This window comes from Pseudorca crassidens, chromosome 10, assembly GCF_039906515.1.
Source record: "Pseudorca crassidens isolate mPseCra1 chromosome 10, mPseCra1.hap1, whole genome shotgun sequence".
Classification (NCBI taxonomy): Eukaryota; Metazoa; Chordata; class Mammalia; order Artiodactyla; family Delphinidae; genus Pseudorca; species Pseudorca crassidens.
Genome location: NC_090305.1, coordinates 67,359,735 through 67,383,013, shown reverse-complemented (window position 1 = coordinate 67,383,013; position 23,279 = coordinate 67,359,735). Strand labels below are relative to the sequence as shown.

General features: G+C 38.5%; 1 protein-coding gene across 4 annotated transcripts in view; it reads left to right on the top strand.

Moving 5' to 3' along the window:
- Positions 1-23,279, top strand: part of SMARCC1 (SWI/SNF related, matrix associated, actin dependent regulator of chromatin subfamily c member 1) — a 179,948-nt gene that overhangs the window by 105,721 nt on the left and 50,948 nt on the right. For all 4 annotated transcript variants that reach the window (XM_067754182.1, XM_067754181.1, XM_067754184.1 and 1 more), the window contains exons 20-21: positions 4,627-4,885; positions 6,097-6,258. In XM_067754182.1, coding sequence (XP_067610283.1) covers positions 4,627-4,885; positions 6,097-6,258 — 421 coding nt within the window. The remainder of the gene's footprint in view (positions 1-4,626; positions 4,886-6,096; positions 6,259-23,279) is intronic.

Below are 23,279 nucleotides of genomic sequence, written 5' to 3'. Positions count from 1 at the left end.
TGCTTTATAACAAAGTGAATCAGTTATACATATACGTATGTCCCCATATCTCTTCCCTCTTGTGTCTCCCTCCCTCCCACCCTCCCTATCCCACCCCTCTAGGTGGACACAAAGCACCGAGCTGATCTCCCTGTGCTATGCGGCTACTTCCCACTAGCTATCTATTTTACGTTTGGTAGTGTATATATGTCCATGCCACTCTCTCACTTTGTCCCAGCTTACCCTTCCCCTCCCCATATCCTCAAGTCCATTCTCTAGTAGGTCTGTGTCTTTATTCCCATCTTGCCCCTAGGTTCTTCATGACCTTTTTTTTTTTTTTTTAGATTCCATATATATGTGTTAGCATACGGTATTTGTTTTTCTCTTTCTGACTTACTTCACTCTGTATGACAGACTCTAGGTCCATCCATCTCACTACAAATAACTCAATTTCGTTTCTTTTTATGGCTGAGTAATATTCCATTGTATGGAATATTCCATTGTGTATTTGTGCCACACCTTTCTTTTTATGGCTGAGTAATATTCCATTGTATATATGTGCCACATCTTCTTTATCCTTTCATCTGTTGATGGACACTTAGGTTGCTTCCATGTCCTGGCTATTGTAAATAGAGCTGCAGTGAACATTATATTACATGACTCTTTGAATTATGGTTTTCTCAGGGTATATGCCCAGTAGTGGGATTGTTGGGTCGTATGGTAGTTCTATTTTTAGTTTTTTAAGGAACTTCCATACTGTTCTCCATAGTGGCTGTATCAATTTACATTCCCACCAACAGTACAACAGTTCACTTTTATTTAAAAATACTTTATTTGATATGGTTTCTCATCAAAGCACAGTTATTGTATGGAATGCTGCAGGTTATTGTTTTTGGTTGTGTTCAGTTTATTGTGTTCCTACAAATATTGGGGGCATAATTTCAATTTTGCAAATAACTAAAGTGGAATCTATTCATTGGACAAATGAATGCAGTTTGAAAAAGATCTTTAATTGGTAGACATGCATAAGATCAAGAAGATGGAGTCATGTTTGAGTAAGATTTCATTTGTAAAATGTGTGAGGAATTTCAGGTATTTCACCTGAAAATGCATCATCAGTATAAGAAGCCACAAAATGCATCATCAGTATAAGAAGTCCTTACAGCAGTTTGAAATGGCATTGATAGAATCAGGGTGCCAGAAAGAAGAAATAGCACCATTCTATTCCATAGTGACTAAGGGGATTTTTAAAAAGAGGCTTTCACGATTTCTTTTAAGTCCACAACTGATTACAGTATTCTTCCTGGTCATTTATCATTGTCCCTGGCTTTGAAATTGAGAAAACTTGAATCTGTGAGCTTGTTGGTTCTACCTGGTTAACTTGTCTTTCTCATGCCTGCTTTGCTTTCTCATGCTTTGTATTAAATAATTAATGGCCATAAAATCTTGCACCTACAAAGAAAATCCATGATATGTATTAATATTTGTTTATCCATAGATGGGTTTCTCATTTTATACTGGCCAGATTATAGAAACAATAGCATTAGAAGGTATTCAGTAAGCAGCCTCAAAGATTTTTCTCACAGTGTGCATGCACTTGACCTACTTTGCCTTGATATGCAACCCAGGAAATATTTTTTCCTGTGTAATTTTATTTATTTTTTATTGAAATACAGCTTATTTACAATATTGTGTTAGTTTCAGGTATACAGCAAAGTGATTCAGTTACATATATAATTTTTCAGATTATTTTTATTACAAGACATTAAATGTAGTTCCCTATTCTATACAGTAAATCTTTGTTGCTTATCTTCCTGTGTAATTTTGAATTACACTTTAGTTGAGTATGTCTTCCAGTAAAAAAAAAAAAAATTGTCTTGAAGAAAGCCTTTTTTTTTTAAATACAGGGGGGTTTTGTTTGGTTGGTTGATTGTTTGGTTGGTTGGTTTTTTGGCCTCGCCGCTTGGCTTGCAGGATCTTAGTTCCCTGATCAGGGATTGAACCTGGGTCCCTGGCAGTGGAAGTGAAGAGTCCTAACCACTGGACCGCCAGGGAATTCCCCAGGTTGTTTTTTTGATGCTTGGAGCCATGCAAAAGTCAGATTCCTTTCCTTCTTTAGTCCAGTTACCTGTGGTTAAATTGAGCACATTTTATTGGGTACTATGTTTCAGGCACTGTGGCAGATGCTGTAAATTGAGATGGCTAGGCCATAGTCTCTAGAGTTAAGGAATTCATAGTCTAGTCTGTGACAGAAACCGATTAAAACACAATTAGAGATATGACTGGAGCATGAGAGGTACAGAGGAGTGGCTGCGCATCTGGGCTGGGTGGATGAGATATAATGGACAGCTTCCTGGAGTGGGGTGCTGGTGTTGGTTCTAGTACATGATATTTCCAGTGCAGAACAAACTGTACATAGGCACAGTACTTAGGAACAGTGTTGTGAGATCTGGGTATTTTTGGAGCATTAAAGAGTACGGAGGTGAGGGGGAAGAAGTAGCTGATACCTGGTCATGTTTGGCCTTAATTCCGTAAGATAATGATGAACACTGAAATAGTTTCAGGCAGGAGAGAGATGGTGTCCTGTGTCAAACATACTTCGCTCTAGCAACAGGAAGAAGGATGAATTTAAGGGTAGAGAGACAGGCAATTCTAAGAATCCAAGTAAGCAGTGGTGAAGACCCCAGTGATGACAGGAGGAATGAAAGTGTTTTGTAGTGTAAAATGTCTCCTAATAACTTTTCTCTATATGTCACCCTTCTCCTTCCTGGCCAGTTGGTCACCATGTCGTTTTGAAAACATCTCTTCAGTCTGCCCCTCTTATGTAATGCCAGTGCCCAGGCTCAGAACTTGACTGTTGCTCAGCCTTGTGCTCTGGCTTGAATTTTGCATGACAGTTCCTTAGCTTCATTCTGGGAAAAAACCTTCCTGAACTTTCTTTTTTTCTCTGGCTGAAGGAAAATGAATAAAGAAAGAAACTTTTAAAAATAAGTTTGTTTGAAAAGGTTATGCTAGAACATGTCAAGAAAATCTCTACCCAGAATCAGAAACTTACGAGTCTCAGTTGTATGTTTCGGGCCCCAGGGACCCTCATGAGCTAGATTGATATTTGTTTTTTGTTACAATCTGCCTCTTTTTTCTAAAGTAATTCCTTTTAGAACTACCCAAAGCCACAGACTGTCCAGAGGATACCCAGAATTAGCCTTGTTTTTCAAGGGATTTAATGAGTAAGGTGATTTGTTGGCTTGGGTTTTTGAGGAGTCCTGTACCACTCCAGTGAGAAAGAAAGCCTGGAGCAGCAGTTGGAGTCCAGATTTAAGAATTCACTGAGGTGGGACTTCCCTGGCAGTCCAGTTGTTAAGACTCCATACTTCCAGTGCAGGGGGTGTGGATTCGATCCCTGTTCAAGGAACCAAGATCCCGCATGCCTCATGGCATGGCCAAAAAATAAAATTAAAGTAAAAAATTAAAAAAGAATTCACTGAGGCAATAAACACGGAGAGAACCATCATCGTGGTGAACTCATCTTAACACAGTATTAGCAAATCAGGCTCTACAGTAGGGTTTTTAGCCACGCTACTATTAACATTTTGGACCAGATAGCTTTTTTGTTGTGGGGTCTCTTATGTGCATTGTAGAATTTTTAACAGCATCCACGGCCTCTACCCACTAGGTGCCAGTAGCACCTCTCCAATTGTGTCAACCCAGAATGTCTCCAGCCACTGCCAATTGTCCCTAAGGAGACACAGTTGCCCCTGGTGGAGAGTCATGGCTGTAGATAGAACCATGTGAGAGTAGTAACTTTGGTAGCTACAGTAGCTCCCCAAGAGATTCTTTTACCCAATTCATTCCTTGAATTTCTCAGCACCACCTATTTGTGGCTTCCTTCATACTGTTCTATCTCCCTCCCCCTTGGAGACTGCTTTTCTTGTTTTTGTTGGAGTTTTTCAGCATTTTCTCTGAAAAGTTAAAAATTTTTAAACTAGAAATGTGTGTGCTCTATGAATTTTAGCATCAGTTTCGTAATTTTTAACAAAAAAGTTTGAATGGGATTGCATTGAATCTGTAGTTCAATTTGGAGAGAATTGACATCTTAACAATATTGAGACTTCTAATGAATGAACACAGCATATCTCTTCATTTATTTAGGTCTTTGATTTCTCAGCATGTTTTATTTTTTCCAGCATATTGGTCTTACACATTCTTCATTATATTTTTTCCTAAGTATTTCATTTTTGTGCTATTTTAAATACTTTTTTCCAATTAAAAAATTTTCATTGCTAGTATATATGGAAATATAATTGAGTTTTTCTGTTATCCTTTTAACTGATGACCTTGCTAAACTTTTTAGTTTAATACCTTTTTTTGTAGATTCTGTAGGATTTCCTATATAAGCAATCATGTGTGTATTAATAAAAACCAGTTGTTCTTCCTTTGTAATATGCATGCCTTTTATTTATTTTTCTTGACTGATTGAGAATTTAATATAATAATGAAAGCAATCATAGCTACCTATTTTCTTATGAACAGTATAACCATTTTCATTACTCTTTTTAAAGTCTGTCTAAAGAACAGTCACAGGCTTCTGATGTCATTAAATACTTCCTTGTTACCGGATATTAAAGCTCCTGTTTTTTTCCATTATAGGCTCTGGAGATGTATAAGGATGACTGGAACAAAGTGTCGGAACACGTTGGAAGTCGCACACAGGATGAATGCATCCTCCACTTTTTGAGGCTTCCCATTGAGGACCCATACCTTGAGAATTCTGATGCTTCCCTGGGGCCCCTGGCCTACCAGCCTGTCCCCTTCAGTCAGTCAGGAAACCCAGTCATGAGCACTGTTGCTTTTTTGGCATCTGTGGTGGATCCTCGTGTGGCATCTGCTGCAGCCAGAGCAGCTTTGGGTATGAACTTTCTTAAGCCATCTCACCAGAGTAACAATTTCAGATAATGGTTTAATACTTCCTTTCATGCTAATTTTATCTCAGATTTAAGTGTTATCGGCTGTTATATTCATTTCAGTTATGTAAATAACAAAAAAAAAACCGGATATTACCCCTTGAAGATACCATGTTGTATTTGAAGTATTACAACATTTTAAACTAAAACACTTAAAATATAATAATTTTCAAACTAAGAGCATTTATTAAGAATTCAGGGGTTCCCTGGTGGCGCAGTGATTGAGAATCTGCCTGCTAATGCAGGGGACACGGATTCGAGCCCTGGTCTGGGAGGATCCCACATGCCACGGAGCAACTAGGCCCATGAGCCACAACTACTGAGCCTGCGCGTCTGGAGCCTGTGCTCCGCAACAAGAGAGGCCGCGATAGTGAGAGGCCCACGCACTGTGATGAAGAGTGGCCCCCGCTTGCCGCAACTAGAGAAAGCCCTCGCACAGAAACAAAGACCCAACACAGCAAAAATAAATTAATTAATTAATAAACTCCTACCCCCAACATCTTCTAAAAAAAAGAATTTAGAGGGACAAAACAGGTTTTTAATGGTATGTTTTGTGATTCATTCAGAATTTTATATAATTGGCAAAAAGGAGTCATTTAACATTCTTGGATTACAATAATTCTTATTAGAATTTTCTCATACCATAGAACTCTTTCTTGATTTTCTGGTTGTTTTATCCTTATTGTTATCTTGATTAAAATCTAGCCAGCAGAGTTAGATGAAATTTGGGCAGCAATTTTTTATTTTTTTTTAAATATATTTAGTTTTGGCCGCACCTTGTGGCATGCGGGATCTTAGTTCCTCGACCAGGGATCGAACCAAGGCCCCCTGCAGTGGAAGCGTGGAGTCTTAACCACTGGACCACCAGGGAAGTCCCTGGATAGCAGTTTTGATTGTTACTAATAGAAATTTAAAGATCTCCTGTTTATATAGTAAGATGCTGTGACATGTAAGGTAAAACATAGAGTCACAGAATTTCGTTACTGTACATGTTTATCTCCTTTGGCCCTCTTGATTTGCTGGGGTAGATCAGATCGAGTCTCCAGAAAGGTCACTAGGTTACACACGATACACTAATGTGTCATATTATCTAGTTTACATTGAAGCAAATATTTATGCAAAGCCAGATCACTGTTCCATTTTTCTTCTTAAACAGAAGAGTTTTCTCGAGTCCGGGAGGAGGTACCACTGGAATTGGTGGAAGCTCACGTCAAAAAAGTACAAGAAGCAGCACGAGCCTCTGGGAAAGTGGATCCCTCCTATGGTTTGGAGAGCAGCTGCATTGCAGGCACAGGGCCAGATGAGCCAGAGAAGCTTGGTGAGTCACTGCTGCCCCCAAGAACAGGGATAATAGGTGTTGTATTTTCCTATCAGCTTGCTAGAATAATTGGGTCTGCTTGCACTTAAGAGTGAGTACAATGATCAAAAGAAACTTGCATCGTAAAAAATTAATGTATTTTTTTTATCTCTTCCTTTTGTGATAGAATTTTTAAAATTGTCTGATAACCGTTTTTGTTTTCGTTTTATGTTTGGCTGTGTTGGGTCTTCGTTGCTGCGTGCAGGCTTTCTCTCGTTGTGGCGAGTGGAGGCTACTCTTCATTGTGGCATGCGGGCTTCTCATTGCGGTGGCTTCTCTTGTTGCGGAGCGTGGGCTCTAGGTGCGCAGGCTTCAGTAGTTGCAGCACGCGGGCCCTAGAGCATGCGGGCTTCAGTAGTTGTGTGTGGGCTCAGTAGTTGTGCCTTGCGGGCTCTAGAATGCAGGCTCAGTAGTTGTGGTGCACGGGCTTAGTTGCTCCACGACATGTGACCTTTTCCCGAACCAGGGATCCCACCCACGTCCCCTGCATTGGCAGACGGATTCTTAACCACTGTGCCACCAGGGAAGTCCCCTCATAACTGTTAATAATATCACAGTTGTGAGGTATCTGATGCCTGTTTTTAGATCTAGGTTTTGAGCGTATAGACATAAGAATTCAGAAAGAGGACTTTTGTGGTTATTTTAATTTATATATTGCTGAGTAGATTTAAGTTTATTGTTGTTTTGGGTGATTTTTAAATTGAAATAAAATTCATATAAAATGCTTCATTTTAATCACTTAAATGTATATAATCCAGTGGCTTCTAGTAAATTCACAGTATTGTTCATTCATTACCACTATCTAATTCCAGAACATTTTTGTCACCCCAAAAGAAAAACCCCATACCAATTAAGCAGTCACTTCCCATTTTTTCTCTCCTTAGCTCTGTTGACCATTACTCCGCTTTCTGTCTCTATGGATTTGCCTATTCTGGATATTTCCTATAAATGAAAATCATACTATGTGTGGCCTTTTGTGTCTGACTTCTTTCAGGTAGCATAGTGTTTTCAAAGTTCATCCATGGTATAGTGTAATTCAGTACTATGCTGAATAATATACTTGTGTGGATATACCACATTTTACTAATTAATCAGTTTATGGATATTTGTATTGTTTCCACTTTTTCATACTTTTGAATAATGCTGTTATGAACATTCATGTACAGGTTACTTGGTGATTTTCTGCTTCTTGGGTATGTAGCAGTGGAACTACTGGATCATGTGGTAATTCTTTATTTAACTTTTTGAGGAACTATCCAGCTGTTTTCACAGTGGTTTTACCATTTTGTTTCCACTAGGAATGTATGAAGGTTCCGATTTCTCCACATCCTTGCCAACACTTGTTTTCCCCTTCCCTTTTTAAAAAAAATACCCAGCCTGTGTGTGTGTGAAGTGGTATCTTATTGTGATTTTTTATTTGCATTCAGTTTGGGGAGTATTGCTATCTCAACAGTGTTAAGTCTTTCAAGCAATGAACATCAGATGTCATTCCATTTATTTTAGGCCTTTAATTTCTTTAAGCAATGTTTTGAAGTTTTTAGTCTTGTATTTCCTTTGTTAAATCTTTTCCTTTGTATTTTATTCTTTTGAATGTTGTAAATGAAATTGTTTTTCTGATCTTAGGGAGAAAGCTTTTAGCATTTTATCGTTAGTATGATGTTATATGTTCGATTTTCATAGACGCCTTTTATCAACTTTCGAAAGTTCCCTTCTGTTTCTATTTTGTTGAGTGTGTTTTTTTGGTTTTTTTTTTTGCGGTACGCGGGCCTCTCACTGTTGTGGCCTCTCCCGTTGCGGAGCACAGGCTCCGGACGTGCAGGCTCAGCGGCCATGGCTCACGGGCCTAGCCGCTCCCTGGCATGTGGGCTCTTCCCGGACCAGGGCACGAACCCGTGTCCCCTGCATCGGCAGGTGGACTCTCAACCACTGCGCTACCAGGGAAGCCCCTTGTTGAGTGTTTTTATCATGAAAGGATGTTGGATTTCATCAGCTGCTGGGTTTTTTTTGTTTGTTTTGTTTTGTTTTGTTTTTGCTGCACACACGGTATGCGGAATCTTAGTTCCCTGACCAGGGATGGAACCCGTGCCCCTTGCAGTGGAAGCGCAGAGTCTTAACCAGTGAACCACCAGGGAAGTTCTCATCAGCAGCTTTTAATGTATCAGTTGAGATGATTGTGTGGTATTTTTACTTTATTCCATAAGTAAATATTTATGTGTTTCATATTAATTGAGTCTCACCTGTTAAACCACCTTTGCATTTCTGCGATAAATCCCACTTGATCAATGTGACTAATCCATTTAATATTCTATTAGATTAGGTTTGCTAGTATTATATTAAAGATTTTTGCATCTATAGTCATAAGGGATATTGGTTAGTACTTTTTATTTCTTGTGATATCTTTGTCTGGTTTTGGTATCAGGGTAATACTAACTTCTAAGAATGCTTTAGAAATTGTTCTAACTTTTGGAAGAGTTAAAGAAGTATTGGTGTTTGTTCTTTAAATGTTTGATAGAACTTGTATGTGAATCCTTCAAGTCCTGTGCTCTTTTTTAATGTTTTTTTTAATTGAAGTATAGTTGATTTACAATGTTGTGTTATTTTCTGCTGTACAGCAAAGTGATTCCATTATACATGTATTATTTTTTTAATATTATTTTCCATTATGGTGTATCACAGGATATGGAACGTAGTTCTCTGTGCCATACAGTAGGACCCTGTTGTTTATCCATTCTGTATATAATAACTTACACCTGCTAACCCCAACCTCCCACTCCACCCCTCCCCCAATTCCCTCCCCCTTGGCAACCACAGGTGTGTTCCCTGTGTCCATGAATCTGTTGGTTTCATAGATAAAGTTCATTTGTTCATATTTTAGATTCCACATTATAAGTGATATCATATGGTATTTGTCTTTTTCTGACTTACTTCACTTAGTGTGATAATCTCTAGGTCCATCCATGTTGTTGCAAACGGCATTACTTCTTTTTTTTTTTTTTTTTACAGCTGAGCAGTATTTCATTGTATATATGTATCACATCTTCTTTATCCACTCAGCTGTCAGTGGACATTTAAGTTGTTTTCATGTCTTGGCTATTGTAAATAGTGATGCAATGAACGTTGGGGTGCACGTGTCTTTTCGAATTACGGTTTTCTCTGGATATATGCCCAGGAGTGAGATTGCTGGATCATATGGTAATTCTGTTTTTAGTTTTCTGAGGAACCGCCATACTGTTTAGTGGCTGTATTTAAAATGTTTTTTGACTACTGATAGAAAATCTGTTTACTTGCTATAGAAAGTCTATTTTTCTTTTTTTTTTTTTTTTTTTGCGGTACGTGGGCCTATCACTGCTGTGGCCTCTCCCGTTGCGGACCACAGGCTCAGCGGCCATGGCTCACGGGCCTAGCCACTCCGTGGCACGTGGGATCCTCCCAGACCGGGGCACGAACCCGTGTCCCCTGCATCGGCAGGCGGACTCTCAACCACTGCGCCACCAGGGAAACCCTATTCTTTTTCTTCTTGAAACAGTTTTGGTAGTTTGTGTTTTTCTAGGAATTTGTAGATTATCAAATTTGTTCACCGCACACACAAGAATAAATCATAAAACACTAAGTAGAAACAACTCAGGTATCCATCAACTGTATGGATAAGCAAAATGTGGTATACAATGGAATATTATTTGACCATAAAATGGAATGAAGTGTTAACATATGCCACATCATGGAGCAACCTTGTAAACATTATGATAGGTGAAAGAAGCCAGTAAAAAGGACAATATAGTATGTAATTCCAATTATATCAAATGTCCTGAATAGGTAAATCTATAGAGACAGAAAGTATATTAATGATTGCTTAGGGTTGGGAGGAACAGGGGTAAAGGGGGATGATAGCTAAAGGGTATAGGTTTCCCTTTGAGGTGATGAAAATGTTCTGAAATTTACTGTGGTGATTGTTGTACATATCTGGAAAGATACTAAAATTCATTGAATTGTACTCATTTTGATGGGTTGATCATATGGTGAATTATATCTTGGTAAAGCTGTTTTTTTAAAAGTTCATAATGTTCTTTTATATTCCTTTAAAAAAATTATTTATTTTTGGTTGTGTTGGGTTTTCGTTGCAGCACGTGGGCTTTCTCTAGTTGTGGTGAGCGGGGGCTACTTTTCGTTGCAGTGCACGGGCTTCTCATTGCGGTGGCTTCTCTTGCTACAGAGCACGGGCTCTAGGCATGCAGGCTTCAGTAGTTGTGGTGTGCGGGCTCAGTAGTTGTGGCTCGCAGGCTCTAGAGCACAGGGTCAGTAGTTGTGGCGCACAGGCTTAGTTGCTCTGCGGCATGTGGGATCTTCCTGAACCAGGGCTCGAACCAGTGTCCCCTGCATTGGCGGGTGGATTCTTAATCACTGCGCTACCAGGGAAGGCCCTATATTCCTTTTTATTTCTGTGAGGTTGGTAGTGTTTCCATTTTCATTCCTGATAATAGTAATTTGGTCCAGTTTTTTTTTCCTTCATCAGTCTAGAAAAAGGCTTGTCAATTTAATCTTTTCAGAGAACCCATTTTTGATTTCAGTGGTTCTCTGTATTGTTTTTCTATTCTCTTAATTTATCATCACTCTGATCTTTATTATTTCCTTCCTTCTCTTGCTTTTGGTTAAGTTTGCTCTTCTTTTAATAGTGCCTTAAGTTGGAAATTGGGATATTGATTTGAGATCTTTCGTCCTTATTAATGTAGATAACGTAGACTTTCATAGCTATATAAATATCCCTCTTTTTGCTGCATTCCGTAAGTCTTCATATGTTTTGTTTTTGTTTTCGTTCTTCTCAAAATATTTTGCAGTTTCCCTGGTGATTTCTTCTTTGACCCATTGGTTGTTTAAGAGTATGTTTTTTAAACCACTCAGTGGTCTTAAGCTATTCTAACACAAACTCTTAAAATGGAGAGGTTGATAGAAAATAGTTTCTTAAAAAAATAAAACAGCATGTTGTTTACTTGTACCAATTTGTGAATTTTTAAGATTTCCTTCTGTTATTAATTTCTAGTTTTATTCCACTTTATTCACAGAAGATAATTTGTGTGATTTCTATTTTTTAAATTTTATTAAGACTTGTTTTGTTGCTTAACATATTGTCTGTCCTGGTGAAAATATTCATGTTGTATTTTGCTATCATTGAATGGTGTCTTCTGTGTATGTTTGGTGTGGCTGGTCTATAGTGTTGTTCAAGTTGTCTGCTTCTTTATCTTTTTTCCTAGTTGTTCCATCCTTTTTGAAATGTCTTGGAATCTCCAACTATTGTGGGTGGACTGTGTTCCTTTCTTCAATTCTGTCTGGTTTTGCTTCATATATTTTGAGACTGTGTTGTTCGTTGCATGTATGTTTATAATTGTTATATCTTTTTAATGGGTTGACCCTTTCATCATTATATAATACCTTTTTCTCTTGTAACATTTTTTGTTTAAAAGTTTGTTTTATCTGATGTCAACATACCACTCCAGCTGTCTTTTGGTTGCTGTGTTTTCATGGAAAAGCTCTGAGTTCATTACCTCTGAGTTTTCTCATCTGTAATAAGAGATGGTTAGATACTCTCTATAATGTGTCATTTAGCTATGCCAGTCTGTGATATTGGACAAATGATATTTTTGCTAATAAGGACCTCTATCTGTTTTTGTTTAATTGATCTTGAAGAGGAGTAGAATTTTAATAAAGTAGCTTCATAAACAGTACTTGACTTCTCAAACAGGAAGTGTTCGTATATAAGAGGGTAATTTTCACACTAAAATACAGTAAAAATACTGTTTTATATATAATTATCAGTGTATTTCCAACGTTTCTTACGTTGTTCATTAATTTTTTTCATTCATCATGAAACAATTTCTGAAAAATAATTCAAGCTAAAGATTTATTGCTGTCATCTTGCCTAATAGTTATGACTTTGTATCAGTTGTATGAAATTTATACAACCTATGCTTCAGCTGCAGTGATTTTGTCTTTTTCATTTATTCTTATAGGATAAAGATAATATGAAGTAAAAATTTAAATTGTCAGCCAGTATGCCACAGATGATACCATCTGAACTCCTGGTGCTCTATTCTAGGTGGTTTGAGTAGGTACCAGTAAGGTCTCTTCTAGCCTAAAATGTTAGAGTTTCCATGAGTTTGCATAGGGCCTACCCCTGTTGTTTTCTCTACTTTCTTGAAAGTGTCAATCTAGCAGTTTCATTTTGCAGATAATGGAAACAGATTTTCAGATTAATCAAAGTTCTCACTCTAGTCTTCAGAACAAATTATTGACCTAACTGTTCTTGATATTGGTTACTAATCCAGAGTACCAAGGCTTTGAGTTAAAAAGTAATTTACAGTATCCACAGTATTTCTTAGTTTGAAAACTCACTTATTTTCCTTTCTTTAGATGGAGACTGAAATTAGCAAACCAAGCCACATTTCTGTTGCTCTTTGTTGATTCTGCACCATGAGGCAGTGCCCAGCTCACGCCAGGAAAACCTGGGTCTATTGAATGCCTGGGAAAGGTCTTACTTTCCTCAACTTTTTTTGTGTGTTTTTGGTTCATTTGTAGGGTCTTTTGGTTCCCTGTGGTCATGGAATTGAAAAGGGTTGGCAAAGCCTTCTTATTTCATTCAAAGAAGTTTCTGTACTCTGCAAAATCCGGGACATGGTTTTACATGTAAATCTGTTTTAAAAATTTTGGTAGATGATACCATAAAGGATTAGTGGTTAAGAAACAGGTTGAGAAGTTGGCCATTTCTAGTTGAGTGGGATTTAAAAGAGGACCAAAAAAAAAAAAAAAATCTAGCAACCTTAGTCCTGTGGGGCTAGATTTTCCTGATTCATTAGTGAATGTATGATTTGTAAAGCTTGGATCAGACTGCTGCAGGAAGCACTGGAGACTACAAAGGGTGATTCTTTGAATGGCATGAACAGTAAACTTCATTCGTAGGACCTGGAGGTGGCCTATCAGGTAAACCTTTCTGAAGTGCAGTGTATACTCACTAGTTGCAGCAATAGAATTTGGGTCCTTTTACCATTTAATAAGGGTTAAGGAAAATACCAGGCTAATATGAATATTTCTAAATGAGTTGTAGACAGAATTCTATAACTAATGCTGGCCTATTACAGTTAAAGTGATTTATATTGGGCTGTGACTAATAGAATAAATTAGGAAACAACAAATGGTGCTCCCTGTAGAACTGGCTCAGCAAAGTTGTAGTGGGGAGTCAATAGTATATCTCCTATCTTTCTGAACCACATTACAAGTTCAGAGTTCAAAGAAAGGAAGTATCAAATTTACATTTAAACTTACACTTTATATAACAAAATAGTGCCTTATTACATAGCACACAGATTTGAGATAGAATGATGTAGGTTTCCTTATCAAGGTAATATTCTGCCTGGGTGGTAGATTAATCATACTTTTTATTGTGATACTTAATTTACGGTTACACTAGTAACTTTTATGTATTAATGATGGTAAAATGATAATATGGGAAAAAATAAATAAGTTTCCTTACGAAACACAAGACTGGATTTCTCTCGTTAGCCTATCTAACTTTTTATTGTGGATTTGGGGGGAAGTATTTGGTGAAATAAAAGTTAGTTAAGATAGGTGAACACTAGGTCTGAAACACCTTATTTTTCATTTATTAGGAGACTTCTCATGGGAATTATTTAGGGAAGTAAGTGTTATCAAAAGGAGTTTCTTTTTTTTTTAATGAATTGTTTTCTAATGCTGGTGCTGCTTTTTTTTTTTTTTAAATCTTTGGCCGCATTGGGTCTTCATTGCTGTGCATGGGCTTTCTCTAGTTGCGGCAAGCAGGGGCTACTCTTTGTTGCGGTGTGCGGGCTTCTCATTGCAGTGGCTTCTCTTGTTGTGGAGCATGGGCTCTAGGTGCGCGGGCTTCAGTAGTTGCAACATGTGGGCTCAGTAGTTGTGGCTCACAGGCTCTAGAGTGCAGGCTCCATAGTTAATGGTGCTCAGCTTAGTTGCTCCACGGCATGTGGGATCTTCCTGGACAAGGGCTCGAACCCATGTCCCCTGCATTGGCAGGCAGATTCTTAACCACTGCACCACCAGGGAAGTCCCAGGAGTTTCTTTAGTTTAAGCGTCTTTTAACACTGTAATCATTGATTAGTATCTACTGATTTCTCTAAGTTTGTATTGTTTTTTGTTTGACCAGAGACCATTCTAGGAATCGAAAAAATAATACTGCTATTTGAGACCTTTTTTGTTTAACCTAAAAATATTATGAGATTTTATTTGCTTTCAGTTATAGGGGAAGGTGAGAGAAGTTAAGACCAAAGAAATGAAGAGAAGTTTTAAACATTGCTTAGAAGTCATCGGAAACCAACATTTCTTTCTCAATCCCCATGTTTGTCACACATTATATAGGGGTTTTCTGTTTCGTCATTTAAGGTTCTTTTCAGGACAACCCTTTGGAGAAAGTGGCATTGTTATTAAGTAGAAGCAAGGAAACTAAGGTGTTGGCAGGTTACATTGGCATGCTTGTTAAGAATGGGGTAAAATTTGAACCTAAATGTCTCTGACCCCAAAGCTCAACCTCTCTTCCCTGTAGCATGCTGACAGAAGTAAAATATGTAGGAATGTTTGTGTATTTTTCATTCATTGAACAAGGATCATTAAAGGTCTAATAGCTCCATTGTATGTATTACGTTATATACTATGACAAATGCAATAGGAAAAGACCCGGCCCTCCTGAAAACCTAGGCTCTGCGTAAAGAGACAGGCAAGAGTGACTGTGGCTGTTTCATCTATACAAGATTAAGTGCTGAGAAACTCACAGCAAAATTCAGTGTATGAGCCCATACCACATAACCATTCTTAGACAGGATATCAGTTGTTTTTTGTTTTTTGTGTTTTTTTTGCGGTACGCGGGCCTCTCACTGTTGTGGCCTCTCCCATTGCGGAGCACAGGCTCAGCGGCCATGGCTCATGGGCCCAGCCTCTCCACGGCATGTCGGCATGTGGGATCTTCCCGGACCGGGGCACGAACCCATGGGATATCAGTTTTAAGCTAAACTTTTTTTCCCCTTTTAACTGAGAGATAAATAAGACTGTAAATATATTGTGTTATCATGGCGTCTCATTGTGTTCTAGGTGCTAGGGTACTGGTAAACAAAGCCAACCAAAATTCCTGCCCTTGTGGACTTTATATTTTATAGGTGGAAGATGGACAGGCGTCTAATATGTAAAACTTAGAATGTATAAATTAAATGTAAATATGTAGAAAGAGTGTGTTGGCTGGTAAGTGGCATGGTGAAAATAGAGCAGGGACCTGTCAATAAGAGTGAAGTGTGGGGAATTGCAGTCTTAAATGGTCAGGGAATGCATGTCTCACCAAGAAAGTGGCATTTGAGCAAAGATGTAAGTGGAAGGCAAGGAAGGGGGAACTGTGTAGACATCTAAGGTCAGAGGGTTCCAAGCATTGGGAGCAGCCAGTATACAGGCCGCTGGACAGGAGCTGCCTGGCATAGTTGAGGAATAGCAAGGAGAATCATGGGCAGGTAGCTGAATTGCAGGGTAGAGGAGGTCAAGGGAGATTATGAGGGGCCTTGTGGGCCATTGTAACATTTTAATGTTTACTCTGAGGTGGAGCCAAATGAGGGGTTTGAGCAGAAGAGTGTCAGGGTCTGACCTATGTTTTTAAGTTTCATTCTACTAGGTTGAGAATAGACCCCATCTAGGAATTGTTAAATTTGATTTATTTTTCAAATAACGTACGTAATATATTTGAATATTAAAGATTTTTAAAAATTTTATCACTAAGCCTTTTATTAAAGAGCTTCATTAATTTTTTTTTTTAATTTGACCTGGAGACTAAACAAAATAGCCTTTCTGATAACCTGTTTACTTGTAGCCAAACATACTGAAATGTTGATAGGATAGCACAGTGAAATCTTGTATGCCTACCAGTTAGGTTCAATTTTGCCATTTTTACCTATCTAGGAATCTAATAAATAATTTTTATTTTATTATGATTTTGGTGAATTATTTCAAAGTAAGTTGTAGACATCATGATTCTTTGTACCCCCTAAATAATTCAGCATGTGTCTCCTAAGAATAAGAACATTTTCCTAAATAAAAATCATAACAGAATGACTCTCAGCCCCTTTTAGGTCATCAGCCCTTCCCCCAGAGAGTTGGAATGTATATGTATATTTAAGAACCTGTCAAGAGTCTGTCAGATACTTATTATTGTACCCTCCATTTGTATTTCCTAGCCTCAATTATTGGTTTTATTTTATTTATTTATTTTTACTACTGAGTAGATTTACTGTCTGTATCTTAATTCTGGTTTAGAGGAATTTGAAAGATTAAGTTCATTGATGCTTTTTCCTTATAATTGACTATGCTTTTAGGGAAATTGAATCACAAATAGAACGTTCAGAGAAGATTCTTCTATATCAGTGAGTGGATTAACACCTTATCGAATACAGGACTCCAAGGAGTGTATCTTGAATAATTTGTCACAGCTCTGTGTAGAAGAACCCAACTCATTACTCCTAGTTTTCAAGAAGGTTAAGAACTAGTCTGGAGTCCATCAGGAGATTAAGAAGAGCATCCTGATAATAATAATGTTGAAAAGGTCACTTTCTAGGAACATAAAGCCCAGAAGTGACTGTTACAATTCTTGCCTCAGATACTATTCACAGCATATAAATAGCCTCATTCTTCTCACCCTGAGGATTCCCGTGACATCTTTAAAATCTGGCAGTTCTAAAACACCAGTGTGTGAAAACATGCTAGGCTAGTGAACCTCAGGAAAAAGTGGATCAGTATTTGATCTTTGACTACGTCATGTGGAGTGGGCTTCTCTCTTCTCTTTGTCACTGTTTTATTTGAAGGGCTCTTTCAGATCTATTTCAAGAAGCATTGAAATAGAAATTCAGACTTCTGAGCAGCTCACAATAGGACATTTAACCTCTAAGGACTAGCTAGGATTGAAGTGACTTGCCTAATGAATCATATTTATTAGATGGTAGGATAAGAATTTTTAGGAAGAAATTGGCTTCCCTTATGTAATACAATTGTCTACCTTTGGTGACTTTTTTTTTTTTTTTTTTGGGTCAAATCAGGTATAACTATATCAGTTATTTGATGTAGCTCTCTTGCTGTGGGGCAGTTATGTAAGACACACGAAATACCCTCTAATAATTGGGGCTATTTTTTGTGATGAGTTACATATACATGGAAAAATAATTCAGTGTTGGAGGATTGGAGATAGAATGAAGTATATAGTATTAATTGTTCAAGGAGGACTGTAGATAGGAAGTGCTGTAAGAATGAACACAATGGGACTTGTAATTTTAGGCTAAAGAAGACTTCACAAAGAAAGTAGGATTTGAGCTGAATGTTAAAAAAAGAGGTTTAGAATGTCACTGATTGGAACAAGTACAGTATCCAATTCTGTAGAACGATGTGAACAAAGGCACAGAGATGGAAATGGAAGGTTGTTTAAATGGCAGGAAGTTAACCAGGTTGGCCACAATACATAGTTCAAATAAGGATGTAGAAAGAGAGCAGCTTACAGAGGTAGGTTGGAGCTAGGTTATAGAGAGTTTGATACAAGGCTCACGAGCCTGGTTAGACTGTATATTGCCAGCTTTATGGAACGTTTGAACTTTAATACAGTGAATGACATGATTAGTCTCCCAGAAGTGTTGAATGAGTTCCTATCATTCCCTCCTTCCCTAGGAAGACAAAAATTATTGGACTCACATTTCTAAAATGTTTTGGTCTCAGGACTTCTTTGACTTTTTAAAAATATTAAGGAACCCAAAATGCTTCTTCAGTTTATTTGGATTATATCTGTTGACATTTACTATATTAAAAATTGATAGTGGGCGGGCTTCCCAGGTGGCACACTGGTTAAGAATCTGCCTGCCAGTGCAGGGCACATGGGTTCCATCCCTGGCCCGGGAAGATCCCACATGCCGCGAAGGAGCCAAGCCTGTGTGCCACAACTACTGAGGCTGCGCTCTAGAGCCTGTGAGCCACAGCTACTGAAGCCCACGCGCCTAGAACCCATGCTCCGCAACAGGAGAAGCCACCGCAGTGAGAAGCATGCGCACTGCAACGAAGAGTAGCCCCCGCTCACTGCAACTAGGGAAAGCCTGTGTGCACAGCAATGAAGACCTAACACAGCCAAATATAAAAAAACCAAACAAATAAATAAATAATTTTTTAAAAAGTTAAAAAATTGGTACTGGGAAACTTTTAAAAAATAATACATAGGTGCACGTTTCTATAGCTGACTTCATCATGCAGCCTCTGGAAAGCCATACGCCACACTTGTGCGAGATGAGAGTGAAAAGGCAAGTATCTTTGTGTTGCTATGAAAATAGTTTTGACCTTGGGAACCCTCAGGGTACCTAGACCACACTTTGTGAATCACTGAATTAAATAATCACCCTGTCCTTGAAGAATATTTATGGTGGGGGAGGGGATATCATTATAAAAAAGAAATACAGCTATAGGTAGAGGCATATGTGGAGGAAACACGATTATTTATGCTTGGGTCAGTTAGGGAAGGCTGCACCAAGGACATGACCTTTTAAACAATAATGAAAAAGGAAGAAGGAATGAACATAGGTGGCATATTCTGAAAATAGTACAAAGAAGTCTGTGGGGAGCAGGTACTGTGGCCAAGGGCAGCTTTGTAGGTTTGCAGCTGATTTTGAAGGGCTTTTACCTTGTAGACTTTGAGAAGATTCCAGAGAGTAGAAGTAACGTGGTTCTGTCTGTTTTAGGAAGTAACTGCTGGCAGTTTACAGATGATGTGTAGGAAATGGAGAGTATTCTCACCAAATAATCATAATTCTTTCTAAAAAGCATCATTACTTATTCATAACATACTTTATTAAAGGCAGGTATTTTGCAAGCATTTAATTCTCTCCTCAAAGCTAACTTTTCCAGTTCCCTCAACTCTTTAGGGAATGGTTTCTCTCTCTCGCTCCTCATTTTGGTTTTGGTAACCATATTATTACTAGACTGAAAAGCACACTGCATTGCAGAAGCTAGGAGAAAGGGGTGGTGACTAGAAACCAACCAGTCTGGTGGATGAGACCATTTTCTATTTGTAGTCTCTGAAGACATTGTTATCATGGATGCTAGATAATTTGCTTCTCACCCTTGGTTGAGGTTCATTCAAAAGTTTAGGAGGTATAGTAGTTATCTATTGCTGCATAACAAATTACCACAAAATTAGTGGCTTAAAACAAGATATATTTATTATCTCATAGTTTCTGTGAGTCAGAAGTCTATGCACAGCCTAACTTGTCCTCTGCTTAGGATCTCAAAAGGCTACAATCAAGGTGGCTGGACTACATTCTCATCTGTTGAAGAATCCACCTCCAAGGTCACTCCTGTTCTCAGAATTCATTTACTTCCAGTTGTAGAACGGAAAGCCTCAATTTCTTGCTGGCTGTCAGCTGGAAGTTTCCCTCAGCTCCTAGGGCCACCCAGGGTTCTTTGCCATTTAGGCTCCCCCAGCATGGCAGCTTACTTCATCAAGCCAGCAAGGAGAGTCTCCAGAGCAAGTAACAGCACAGGGTCTTATATAAACTAACATCCTGTCACCTTTGCTGTATTCTGTTGTGGCTAGAAACAAATCACAGATGCTACTCACACTCAAGAGAAGGGGTTCATACAAGGACATGAAAACCTTGAGGCAGGGATCGTATGAGGCCACCTTCGTGTCTCACCACCAGTGTCCCTCAATTTCCAACATTAAAGTTGAGACCTTGAGAGTCCGACAGTATCTCCAGAGTATCTTTGTTCATAAGCAGGACTATCATATTAGCATGAATTTTCTATCACAGAGGTTAGCAAACTATTTCTATAAAGGGCCAAATGGTAAAAACTTTAGGCTTTTGCAGACCACACGGCCTCTGTCACAGCTACTCAGTTCTGCCTTTGTGGTGCAAAAGCATCCATAGACGATACTTAAATAAATGAGCTCGGCTGTGTTGTGATAAAATTTTATTTACAAAAGCAGCCATCGTTTGCTGACCCCTTGTCGATCAGATTGGTCAGGTATCGCTGACCCATTAGTAACATTTTAAGAGAATGGGGCATGGGCAGGTCATTTTATAAAACTAACTGGTCCTTTACAGAAAAGATCACATAGGGAGGGTAAGTCAGATAACAAACCGGATTGGGAAGGATCTTTGACAGTCCAGGGAAGAATGAGAGCCCTTTGTTTTCCCTGAAGCAGTGCCAAAGGCCACGAAAAGCGCTCATGTTAATAGAGAGATAGGGCCTGGGTCCAGCCAACTGAACTTTCTGATAATATTAATAATTGTCATTGAGCACTCACTATGAGCCAGACAGTTATTGCATTTTACATGAAATAATTAATTTAATCCTTAGCACTACCCTTGTGAAGGAAATAATAATTATTCTCCTTTTGTACATAAGCAAACTGAAGCCGCTGTCAACTAAGGAGCTTGCCCAGGGTCACTTGAGCTGGTAAATTGTGGGGACAGGATTCGTACTTAGTCTGTATCCCGAACTCATCCTATTTTTCTAGAGCAGGGGTTAGCAAATTTTGGTTCTTGGGCCAAATCCAAGTTGCCGACTATTTTTATTTAGCCCACAATATATGAGAATGGATTTTACATTTTTAAATGTTTGGATAAAACCAAAAGAATAGTATTTTGTGAAATGCAGAAATATATAACATTTAGATTTCAGTGTCCATGAAGTTTTTTTTTTTTTTCATGAAGTTTTATTGGAACACAGCCACACCCATTCATTTCCAAGCGGCTTTTGTGGCTGATTTTGTGCTACTATGGCAGAGTTGAGTAGATGCAACTAGGACTGTGGGGCCTGCAAAGCTGAAAAGAGTTACTATCTCACCCTTTACAGAAAATGTTTACCAACCCGTTCTACAGCCTAAAGAGCTAATTGTAAACTGTGATGTTGGTATTTTCCCCTGGCTGACAAGGCATTAATTACGTGGTAAGAGGATTTCTTTTTGTTTTGCTTTCTCTTTCTTTTTGTCTTTGGCATGTGGCTCACTAGTTTATGTTATGTGTTTCTTATTTAAGTTGTGAATTTCATTTATTGGCACCAACAAGGTGACATTAAGGGAGGGGACTTCCCTGGTGGCACAGTGGTTAAGACTCCACGCTCCCATTGCAGGGGTCCCGGGTTCGATCCATGGTCAGGGAACTAGATGCCGTATGCCACAGTTAAGGAGCCCACCTGCCGCAACTAAGACCCGGTGCAACCATATAAATAATAAATAAATATTAAAAAAATATGACATTAAGGGATATGTGAGCGGCTGCAACCTCTTCAGGGTTTACAGTTCTAATCAGAATTCACACCAAAGACAATCACGCGTGCGCACGCCCTCTCTCCTTCCCTCCCTCTCTTTCTCTCTCTGTCTCTCCCCAAGAATATGTCTGATAGCAGCTTTAAAAAAATGTTGATAGAAGACACTTTACATACCCTTCCATGTAGCATCTTGAGAAATACACAACTCATAATTAAACTGTTAATAGACATCTCCTTAAAAGTCTGAGATTTTCCCCCTTACAGAGGGTCTGTCTCTAACTGCACCATCATTATATGAATAGATATTAATATTATGTAACTCTTCATCTTGGAATCATAGCTAATTAAAGAGTTGATATCAAATTTGGCTTGCCTTACAATAGAGAGTGTTATCTTTTTAGAATGCAGAGCTGTAGATTGTGGTTAGTTATTTCAAATGTAGATTATTTTTATTAAAAAAAATACTGCATTTCTCCCACATAATACTTATTCAGTGTGTAATTGTTGACTCAGCAAAGGTGGCCTAATGCACATTCAATTAAGAGTAACTTGTGAGGGGAGATCAGCTCAGTGCTTTGTGACCACTTAGAGGGGTGGGATAGGGAGGGTGGGAGGGAGGAGATATGGGGATATATGTATATGTATAGCTGATTCACTTTGTTATAAAGCAGAAACTAACACACCATTGTAAAGCAATGATTTATGATTGCTGTATGATTCTCAAAAAAAAAGAATAACTTGTGAGGTTTGGGGGCTTAAAAAAACTCCATCTGCATTTGGGTTTTTTGTTCAAGTCATTTTATTGTTATATTTTAATGTGTCTTAAGGCATGTTACATATTTCATCTGAACTAATTAGAATATTACCAGTAATTTCTCTCTGTTTCCCTCTTACCTCATCTTTGTACCTTCCCACTCCCAGCCCTAAGAATCCTGAATTTTTTAATATTGTTCAACTATGTTTTAAGCAATTTTTAAAAAATATTTATTTTATTTATTTATTTTTTGGCTGTGTTGGGTCTTTGTTGCTGCGTGCGGGCTTTCTCTAGTTGCTGCGAGCAGGGGCTACTCTTCGTTGCAGTGCGCGGGCTTCTCATTGCGGTGGCTTCTCTTGTTGCGGAGCACGGGCTCTAGGCACATGAGCTCAGTAGTTGTGGCACGTGGACTCAGTAGTTGTGGCATGTGGGCTCAGTAGTTGTGGCTCACGGGCTCAGTAGTTGTGGTTCGTGGGCTCAGTAGTTGTGGCTCGCAGGCTTTAGAACGCAGGCTAAGTAGCTGTGGTGCGCGGGCTTAGTTGCTCTGCGGCATGTGGGATCTTCCTGGACCAGGGCTCGAACCCGTGTCCCCTGCATTGGCAGGTGGATTCTTAACCACTGTGCCACCAGGGAAGCCCATAAGCAATTTTTAATCACAAAGATGTACTTAATATATGTTGGTTATAATTTTGTTTGTTTTTAAGCTTTAGAAAGTATGATAGATTTATACTTCTAAAACTTTTATTTTTAACTCAGTATTATATTTTCAGTATTTTTTTGTGAAGTTGCATTATCCATGTAACCATAGTTAATTTATTTCCACTGCTGTAAGATATTCTGGTATGTGATTATAACTCATTTTAATTATCCCTTCTCTTATTGTTGAACAGACAGTTTGGGTTGTTTCCTGTTTTTCTGT